The 10,673-nt window shown below is 47.0% G+C and overlaps 1 protein-coding gene across 2 annotated transcripts; it reads left to right on the forward strand.

The window, feature by feature from the left end:
• The first annotated feature begins 1,565 nt into the window (after nt 1-1,565).
• On the forward strand, nt 1,566-10,188 carry SLC35E1 (solute carrier family 35 member E1). 2 transcript variants are annotated; one of them, XM_074565634.1, is made up of 7 exons: nt 1,566-1,971; nt 2,682-2,752; nt 3,126-3,263; nt 3,931-4,056; nt 4,572-4,817; nt 5,250-5,498; nt 5,907-10,188. In XM_074565634.1, the coding sequence occupies exons 1-6, from the start codon at nt 1,578-1,580 to the stop codon at nt 5,481-5,483; spliced, it is 1,209 nt and encodes a 402-aa protein (XP_074421735.1). In that variant the 5' UTR covers nt 1,566-1,577; the 3' UTR covers nt 5,484-5,498; nt 5,907-10,188. The 2 variants fall into 2 exon arrangements, with proteins under 2 accessions (XP_074421735.1, XP_074421734.1); XM_074565633.1 differs by having other exon boundaries at nt 5,250-10,188.
• The last annotated feature ends 485 nt before the right edge of the window (nt 10,189-10,673 follow it).

Below are 10,673 nucleotides of genomic sequence, written 5' to 3' on the forward strand. Positions count from 1 at the left end.
TGGGGAAAGCTACCTACCGTCTTGCAGTTCAGGAAGGGAGATTTGATGGTAGAGGGCTAAAAAGCTGGTCTTTTTGGAAAAATGCCTGGGTTTTGCTTACGTAAAAAATATTGTGCACCTCATCTCCCTCCGCCCCACCTCCCTTTCCCTGAATGGTCTTATTTAGGAACAGGGTCCGTGCTCTTTTGTGGCCTTTGAATATAGGGCAAATTTCAGGAAATGACGAAGTATTACGTTACACTTTATAAATCTGATCTTTTCCTCCACCGCTTCCATTTCTGGCGCAAGCGATGGCCTTTGTGGACCACACTCGGTGAGGTGATGCCCAAAGTTCATCACTGCTGCCAAATTCCACCCAGCTCTCGGCAGGGCGCTGAGCACACTGACGCTCGCTTTGCTTGAGAGAGCATCAGGTACCGGAGCCAGCCCTTTCCCTGGCGGTACAAAATCCTGGAGAAATTCCCTCCCAATGCGAGCTTTAACTCTTGTTCTGCACCGAGGTTGTTTCTGCTGTAAGGGTCGACTCACCTGGATGGCATCCAGGGTGGGATGAGGCTTGACAATCTTTATTTCAGCATGCCAGTATAACCAGTTCTGTGAGCTCCAACAAATGTGAATAAGTTTACAAGGTGATATCTTTTTTTTGTCAATTTTGTAAACAAGTTCAAATGAAGTTTACCATGTGCTTATCTGCTGTGTACTCTCATTTTTGCATGAACTCAATTTCTCCGCTACTTTCTTCTAACTACCTTACAGAATTTATTCTTTTACTCCTAAAATCTTTAATTGTTATATACTGACATCTCTTCTTGTCAGTGGATGACACGAAATGGCTCATCTGCAAATCTTTTGGGAATTGCCATTACCTAAAGTGCATGTTTTTATAGGTATGTTCATGATGTAGAGATGTCTCTTGATGGAGGAGGCTCTAGAACCCCCTCCTGCTTCCCGGGTCTCGCCCACATTTTAGTGCAGCCGCTGCGATGGATTCCCGGAGCTGGTTGTAAAGGTCGGAACAGTCACCTCGGTGAGCGTGTGACCTTTGCTCAGTCACTGCCTCTGCCCAGGGCTGTTCTGAGGCGGTCACTGCGCCCTTACGGCCCGCCGTCCCCTTCGGGCCCTTAACGGCCTGTAAAACTAGAGCAGAAAAGAGATTTCTGAGCATTCCTTGTACCCGGTATGCTCCCCTGCGTTACCTCAACCCCCGCGTTCCCCTGAGGAAGGCTCCTGCCCAAGAGAGAGAGAGGTGGACCGGCCCATGGGCCTCAGCTCCTCCCGCTCCGCCGGCGGGAGCGTGACCCCGGCACAGCCGGCCTGACCCCCCCCTACCCCCCGCGTCGCCCTGAGCCCGCCCGGAGGTGCCGGTGCTGGGCGGTGCGCGGCGGGAGCCCGGGGCCTGGCGGGACGGGCGCGGACGGCGGACTCCCACCGGGCCTGAGGGACCGGCCGCGGCGGAAGTGACGCGCGGCGGCTCCTGCCGGCACCCGTAGCCGCGGAGGCGGGGCGGCCCCGCGCCGGCCCCGCCCCAGGAAGCGACGCGTTGGCGGCGGTGACGTTTCCCCGGGGCGCAGGGAGCCATGGCGGCCCCGCTGGCGGCGGGCGGCGGGGCGGGGACGGGGGCGGCGGCGGCGGCGGGGCGGGGGGGCCGCGGGCCGGCGCTCCGGGAGGGGGCGCGGGTGTCGGCGCTGTGCCTGGCCTGGTACGGGCTGAGCGCCGGCGGGAACGTGGTGAACAAGCTGCTGCTGGGCGGGTTCCCGCGGCCCGTCACCGTCTCCCTCTTCCACATCCTGGGGCTGTGCGGGCTCCTGCCGCCGCTGCTGCGCGCCTGGCGGGTGCCGCCCGCCGGCCCGGCCCAGCTGCCGCCCCGCGCCTACCCCCGCTACATCCTGCCCCTCGCCTTCGGCAAGTACTTCGCCTCCGTCTCCGCGCACGTCTCGCTCTGGAGGGTCCCGGTCTCCTACGCCCACACAGGTGAGGCTCGGCGGCGTGTCCCGGGCCCCGGCGGGGCGTCCCAGCGCCGGTCACGCTCGTACGGGCGCCCGGTGCGGTGACCTGGTCCCCGGTGTGTGTTCGTACCGGTGCCTGGTGCAGTGACACGAGGCCTGTGGGGGTGTCCGTGCCCCTGTGGGTGCCTACTGAGGTGTCCTGTGCCTCAGCATGGGGCTGTGTGAGTGCCCAGTGCCACGTCCAGTGTCCCAGCGTGTGCCCCTGTGGGTGCCTGGTGCGGTGTCCAGCGCCCCTGTGGGTGTTCCAGCGCTGTGTCCTGTGCCACTGTGGGTGCCCCGTGGGGTGTCCTGTGCTGCAACATGTGGCCCTACGGGTGCCTGGTGCCATCTCCTGTGCCCCTGTGGGTGTCTAGTGCTGTGTCCTGGGCCACTGTGGGCGCCTAGTGCCGTGCCATGTCCTGTGTCCCAGCGCGTGCCCTACAGGTGCCCAGTGCCATGTCCTGTGCCCCTCTGGGTGCCTGGTACAGTGTCCCAGAGCACCGAGAACCAGCCCGCGTTTGTACGAGTGCCCAGCACGGTGACAAGGAGGGACAGCCCAGTGTGGGCTGGGGTTATGGCTTTGGTAGGACCAGACCTGAGCCCCTCCTCCATCCCCAGCGCTCACCCTCTGCTGATGGTGTTAATGGAGTTGGCCCAAGCTTCGCGTCCCCACCGACATTTTCTTTCCGTTCTCAGTAAAAGCGACGATGCCAATATGGGTGGTTCTTCTTTCGCGGATCATAATGAAGGAAAAGCAGACGACGAAGGTGCGGACAGGTTTGCTGAGGTTTCTTCTCTTGGTGGTGGTGGTGTGCTCTGCTGGCTGGCTGGGTTACCTGGGTGAATGTTGTGCTTGAAATTAGATTATGCAGATTTTACAAGTTCCTTTTCCTTTTATTGTGAATGTAAAGAAAACACATCTAAGCATTGAGCAAGGTGATGCTCTCAGATACACCATAGTTGTTACGGTGTGTCTTCTAATCACTGAATTTCCTCAAACTACAAGAGTATAAAAGTTGATCCCTGGTTCTGCTGCTTTATTCTCCTTTCCTCCCCTCCCCAGATCAGCAGTATGTATAAACTGAGTTGAAGTGAAAATTCTTGCAGGATGGAAGCTACTCCTCTCTGTTCCTCTTTCAGGTGTACTTGTCTCTGATCCCCATAATAACCGGTGTCCTCTTGGCCACCGTCACGGAACTTTCCTTTGACATGTGGGGACTCATCAGTGCACTTGCTGCTACTCTGTGTTTTTCGCTTCAGAACATCTTCTCAAAGAAGGTAATGGTTGTGCTGTTCGTGAGATTGGTCGGTAGCATCATCCTTTGGCAGGACAGTACGTACTTTCCAGTACATAAGTATTATTTTTTTAAGTGGACTTTATAGTCAAAGGAGCCCAAAGTAGTGGTTGCCTGTTTTGCACGCCTGTTCTCTACAGCTACATGTCAAAGCTGTTATACTGAAAATTGGGCAGAACTCAGAGTTATTCTTTACTCCTTGGCATGGATTTTTTTTCTCCCCGCTGACAGTTCGATAGTGCTTAAATTTAACAGTTCATTTGAAAGCTTTTAGTGTACCTTGCTGTATCAAATCCTTTCTCTGGAGTGAACGAGGCAGTGTCAACACTAGGCGTTCCTTGAAATCTCAGAAACAAAGTTAAAACGTATGTCTTGAAGCTGTTTAGTTACCAGATGATTTCTGGTCTGTAGAGTATTTTAAATGTATTACTGTCTTGTTACGCTGAGAGTCACCACTCAAGAAGCCGTTGTTTTTCAAATGGACGTCTGTTTTTCTTTGGTCATCCTTACAGGAATTTCATACCGCAACAGTATTTATTTATTTTCATAATTTATCTGTTGTCTAAAGCTGTTACTGTTTCATGGCTCTTGAATCTCCGCTGGTGACGCAGGCGGTAGCTGAAGAAATGTTTAATGGTGTTTTTTGTCAGGTGTTAAGAGATTCCCGAATACATCATCTTCGGTTGCTGAACATACTTGGGTGCCATGCTGTGTTCTTCATGATCCCAACGTGGGTTTTGGTAGATCTTTCTTCCTTCTTAGTAGAGAATGACTTGGTAAGTGTCGTATTTGGGAAACTGTTTGCTATTAAGAAAGAAAAAATAATTTAAAAAAAAATGACAAAAACCCCAACAAAGACACACCACCACCCATACCAAAAAAGTGCACTGCCGTGTTTCAGTGTAGTTCCTCATCAGCACGGAAGGAACTCTTGTGAAATACCTGCAAATTGTTTCACAAAACACTATAAAAAAATAAGCATAGTGTTTATTGTGAGAGTTCCCGTCGGGGTTGGGAGAGGTAGCTTACGTTACAGCGTAAACCTCAGGAACGAGTAGCTGGAGGCAGGAGCAGACGCCCCTGGAGCGTGTGTACGGGTGCGTAGAGAGATGTTTTCTCAGAGTTGCCAGTTGCACGTAACGTACTCGGGTGCCTCTTTAGAGTTAAGTCGCAGATGTTCTTCCTATCAAAGGCAGGTAAAAAGTGACTCGAGTCGTATTTTTGTTTCTTTTTCTCTTATCTGAAACCTGAGATTTATTTTTTTTTCTCGTAATATTTGTCTTTACAACAGAGCACGATGTCTCATTGGTCCTGGACCCTGATGCTGCTTATAATCAGTGGATTCTGTAATTTTGCCCAAAACGTCATTGCCTTCAGTATTCTCAACCTGATCAGCCCGCTGAGTTACTCTGTCGCAAATGCCACGAAAAGAATCATGGTCATCACAGTGTCCCTGATAATGCTTCGCAATCCCGTTACAAGCACCAACGTCCTCGGAATGATGACAGCTATCTTAGGGGTCTTCTTATACAACAAGGTGGGGGGTTATTTGTTTGTTTGTTTGTTTATTCAGGAAACTCACCTGAAACAGCCTAGCAGCTTGAGTAGCTGGAACAAAAACGCAGAATGTGTGGCATAAAACGTCATTGCAGAGGAGATAACGTGTATCGCCTCAGCAAAGGGCTTGGCTCAGGCCAGCTCTTAGGTCTCTAACCAACTTAAATTTTGATCTTAATATTTTCTTTAAAAATAAAGATTGGGAAGTAACTCACTCCAAATCTCTTGAGCAAAAGAGCAGCTTGCTGATTTGGTATGCGCGAGGAATGAGGGTTTTGTTAGAAGCCACTAGTATTTTAGGAGTCTAACAGGCATAGATAGTAGCACAGTTGGAAAACTATGCTTTTTTCTAGGTATACGAATATGTCAGGTGATATCTAAGAAAAACATTCTTTCTTTCTTTCTTTCCTAGACAAAATATGATGCAAACCAAGAGGCAAAGAAGCAGCTACTTCCAGTTACAACTGGAGACCTCGTGAATTTGGAGCGGCATCGAAACACTCCTGAAAAGTCTCAGAACGGACTTACGGCGTTTGCCCAGCACGGAGACTATCAGTACGGTCGAACCAATATCTTAACAGACCACTTCCAGTATAATCGGCAAAACTATCCAACTACCTACAACTTAAATCGTTTTGATATATAGAATCCTGGCAAACAGGTACAGACTGTGATATCAAAGTGTCCCCAACATTGTCAGAAACTTTTAGTACATCCATGAATGTAAAGCCATTTTATCGTACAGGTTTTGCAGAAGGGAAGGTGCATGTGTAGTGAAAGCGGTACAGACCATCAGCTTCTGCTGAGCGGAGCTTTAAACGCCAAACAGCTAGATCTGACACCGGAACTAAGTGCACAGCGTAGCTCTCGTACGGAGATTCTGGTGAAACGCACGTACGAAGCTGCAGAGTAAAATACCTGCTGTCGCTGCTCCTTTTCAGAGTCTGTCAACTGATTATTCTTTTGGCAGCTAAATTCTGGCCAGTATTTTGTTTCCACACTGGTAACGTCACCTTGAATTTGTTCTCTGATGTCTTTTAATGATACTTTCTTTTAATGAAACTTTCAGAAAGAAGTGAAACTGAGGCGTACTTCTGGTTATCCGGGGCTGTCTGGTAGAGGAGGGTTGGCTCACGTGCATCGGTTGCAGACAGGTAGACCTGAATTCATCGCGAGCAACTACGAAACTTCACGTGGGTATTAAGTACGTCTGTGCCAATGCCTTGGGTTTTTGCTGGCAAACCAGAAGTGTTTCTGAGAGAGTAGAGAGTGGAAAGATTGATCTCTGGAGAAGCGTACTTCAGGCAGCGAGAAACGGAGTTCTCTAAAATCACTGTTGTCCCAGTCACTGTAGGTGACAAACACACACACGCAGCTTAAGGTCGTAATTGTTTCTGAATAATGTAGCCCTGTAACTTCAGACGTTGCTCTTCCTTGGCAATACAGAAAACACCTTCACAAATAAAGTGGTTGGAATAATATGATTATTTTTTTTTACTTGCTTCACACCTGTTCTTACGAAACTCTCTTGTTGCTTTAGAAATTGAAAGGTTTAAGGTGTTTTCTTCTCAGTTTTATGCATAAATTATGCTCTCTTACATGATCCGTATATTACGAATGCATTCATTTGAATAATCATCCTTCTTAATTGTTTCTTAAGTCTATCCTTTTAGCCCTAATTGTTTTTTTACATTTCCTAATTACTGCTGTTGGAGTTGCTGTGTGCACTTAGCCTGACTTCTGCGTCCTGTTGAAAGAAGTTAAAACTCGTGTCCTGCTCTGTTCTGCAGCTCCCTAGCTCCAGTAGGAAACTGTTAAGAAAAAATGACTCGAATCAGCAGTAACAGATAAATCGTGCTCGAGAAGAACTCACTCGCTGATATCAGTGAACATACTTGATCCTAGGCAAGTTGATTGTTGCGCGTCAGGTACTGCATTTGTGCACGAAAGGATGAAACCAGTTGAACTCGGGTTTCACTGAATCAGACCGTTACTGTTAGTGCTTTAGAAAAGAAGATTTTAGGGGCCTTCTTTCCTTAACAGAAAAGCTGTTGCACAGTGAGATTTTTGATAGCATAAGTATAATGGTTTTACTAGAGACATATTAGTCCCAGGGACAAAATTCAGAGTGTGGTACAGAACACTCCCTCCACTTATTTATTGCTTTAAAAATGACCATTTCCATGATGTGAGATGATGATTTGGCTCCTTTCTGGATAATAAAGAATTTATTTTTAAGTGCAGAGTCAACCTGATCTTATTCTTTTGGCTGACTGTGGAGGTAGTTACGTAGACTGCCTTCCACCACACAGCCCGAGAGAGGAAATGGTTCTGAAAGCAGAGGTGGGTTACGAACGCTGCTAATGTTTGTGAGCAGAACTTCCTCGACTTGACTGGAGTCGAATCTGTCCATGCTAGCGCAGAACTTGGGCTTTTAGCTTAGAAAAGTCTAAATAAATAAATTATTCCCCAACCCAGGTTAACACGAACAAGATAATGAGGGGGGGAAAAAAACAACATTCTTTCAGTGAAATTTCTTTTGCCTCTTCCAGCATAAATTTATGTATAATTATTTCTTCTTAATATGGGAAGGTGCTACATGTGTATTTCTAAGCCTCACTTCCCAATGTTTAAGTGCTTTTACATACCCGTAAAAAGGGTTGTGTGGACTCCGGCTGTGGATTGGGTTCTGGCTCTGTAGCAGACTCATTTGAGGGTGAGACTTTTAGGCTGAGATTTTTAAGAGGGGCTCAAGTTCTCCAGCTGCTTTCAAAGGCAGCTGGAAGTTAACCGTTAGACTCCTGCAAATGCTTAATTGTGTTCTTTGTGCCTCAGTTTCCCATCTGGAAAATGGGGATGGTTCTTCCCTGCTCCACAGGGGCGTGAAACACCAGGAAAAAGTAGCAGTGGGGGCCCCAGGGACGTGGAGGCGTGCTCTGAGTTCATCTGTGCATCTTGGGGTGCATCTGCCGCTGTACCATCGTCATACAACTGGAACGGGTACTCGGAACAACGCTCCGCATACTTTATTCACAGACCAGGGGCTTTAGTAAACATATTTAGATGGTTTCTGTTTAAAGAATGTAACCAGATCTTTCTTGCAGGTCTCTTCAGAGAAAGCTTGCACTGCACACTTACCGCGGCAGGTCTTTAGCTCAGCTTCTTCTGTCACAAATACGGCAGCAGCTGAGGGCTTTCTGTTGAAAATACCTTGTCCCAAATTCCAGTATGGGCTTGTGGCCTCACTTTGTCTCTGAAGCAAAACTGCTGTACGTGCAGAGCAAAACCAGACGGACCCAAAACGAGGATATCGTCTTTTAGGGCCCAGAGGGTGAATCTCTTCCCCGGAGACTGCCTGACAGTGTCCGTGCTCTTCTAGTTCAGGTCTGTGGTCAACAGGGTAATTTTGTCTGGTAGAACATGTAATTAAAACGGTCGCGTAAATCGGTTACAAGAGGTGGTTTTGCTGAGTACCTGAATCCGAGTCCTTAAGCAATATCGCCCACATTCTGGTAAAGGAAGTTTCTGATACTGTTGTAATATGTATTTTAATCTTGGACTGCTGGAAGATTTTGTTTGGCAAGGTGAAACATTTGTTTTAACATGGTTTGTAAATTAATGACGTATTTAACTATGTACATAGGTCTGTAGAAAGTATGGAAACACTGGAATAAAAAGGGCATATCTAGACAATCGTGTATAATGACCCTGTTATTAAATCAAAGTAAAGGGGGTTGGTTTGGGTTTTTTACGGCAGGAAGCTTTGGGAGTGCCGTGCGTTAGTAGTAATGGCCACTTGGGAGATGAACTGGATTACTGTTTCGCCGTACGGGTGTGAGACCTGACCGGGTGGTTACATAGACTGAAACTAGGGTGATGGGGATGCCGTAGCTAATTGTCAGAGACCAGTCACTGGTATCCTTAGAAATGTGTTGATTTCCATTGTGCATTTCTAGCATACATGGAAATACAGCACAACATTGGGAAATTCTTCCCAAAACAGTCCTGGATGTTTCTAGAAACACCAGTGTGAAAGACACCAATCTCTCCCCACTACGTGTGGGTTCTCTGGTGGTAGCTCCATAGAGTATTTGGTGCTCTTTGAAGATCTCTTGGAAATACTTCCCTTGCAGATTCAATTTTAGTACCCAGTAGCAATTAGAGCATCTTTATCATCTGGTAAAATGCTTGTGTTTTTTTAAAATACCTGAATGCTAAAAAAATTTGAGGCAATACTTAGGCTTCGTAGGTGTACAGTGATTTGTAAAAATAATGTTGGTAATTTGGGGTCAACTCATGGTGATTCCTGAAGCTCAAGACCTTCTCTTTCTCATGTCTGTTCAAACCCACATTTTTCTGATGTAGCATTTTGCAGCAGAAGAAACTTCTGCCATGTAGCTGTTTGTGGAAAAGGTGCAATATAAATAAAGGGAAAGTTTTGCTATTCTAAGGCTTCCATTTCTGAACCGTGTTGTAAGATATTAAAAATAATTCTGGAATATCTTTGCGGTGATGGTACAGGCCGGTAAAACGAATTTGTTAATCCTGAGATCGGAGGTGTATGACACAACCATGGTGTGTACATACCCAAGTGCAAATATGCAGGTGGCAGTCACCACCCATCTTTTTTTTGTTGTTGGTTTTTTTTTTATGTTGGTAATCTATAAATTTATGTGAATATGGGTGGTTTAACAAAAAAAAAAATAATACACTCCTTACTGTATGAAACTGGCACTGAAGCCAATGACCGCTTTTGTATTGTTTTCCTGTTCTTATTTCAACTCTCGTTCTCTGAAGTTCTGGCTGTTCCTTGGCCGGATTGCTGGCCACGCACCCCTCCAGCCTGCCGGTACTGCTGCCGGGGCTGGGCTGCCGGGAGGAAACCACACTGGTGACTTCCAGGTACTGGGACTCTTTCCTCTCTGAAATAAATCAGGTGTTCAGAGGGTTTTTGGCAGACACCTCTGTCAGGTACCTGTAGCTTTTGAGGCACTTTGTGGATAAACCATTGCTGCGTGCTGAGGAACGCGGCAGCCTGGACGGTGACTGCACGGGCTCCAATGTGCAAAGCAGTAACAGGAGGCGGCAGCAAGAATTTTGAAAAGTTTCTTACTTTTTTTTTAGTATGAGCTAAAATTTGAACTTACTCTGGTTTCTGGGATCAGTCTTGATTTCCAGGACTGCGGAGTGATGTAGAATCATGGTCAGAATCTGTATGGTTTTTTTGGCGTTTGTTTGTTATTTGGATACACAGAAACATCCCTCTTTCTGAATTTTTGTATTCTGTAGATAATATAGTGGGGTCTTCATGGTATGTCTTGTTAAGAATAAAAAGTTCTGCCTTTTTGTGAGGACGTCTGCGAGTGTTATCTGTGCGACTGGAAATCCTGTAATTTAATGCCTGAAACTTAAGAGAGTGATTACAGCTCCTGGTGAGCGTTAGGGTACTCAGGTTTGCTTTTGGCCTCATACGATTCCCAGACGATCGCTTCCACTTGTAGACGCAGTTTTCCTTACAGGACACCAAAATTATTTGGGCCCCACTTTGAGCTTTCATGTCTAGTTCTTGTGTAAATGGTCTTCAAGTGGGATGGGGTTTTGTGGGGCGTTTTGAATCCCGTAAGTAGAGGGAGTTGAGCAATTTCTGCCTTCTACCTCGACTAGGATGTGAAGCTGATCCAATCAGTTCCTTGCTTTGAAGGAATGTTTTCCTGAATCCAGCAGGTAAGCGAATGTGGTGTAATTTTAATCCCACTTTGAAAAATAATGGAGTATCAGGTGCAAAAGGAAAGTTAAGGTAAAAACCAGAAATTATTTGAACATTTTAGTTTTAACT

Source organism: Larus michahellis, chromosome 23, assembly GCF_964199755.1.
Source record: "Larus michahellis chromosome 23, bLarMic1.1, whole genome shotgun sequence".
Taxonomy (NCBI): Eukaryota; Metazoa; Chordata; class Aves; order Charadriiformes; family Laridae; genus Larus; species Larus michahellis.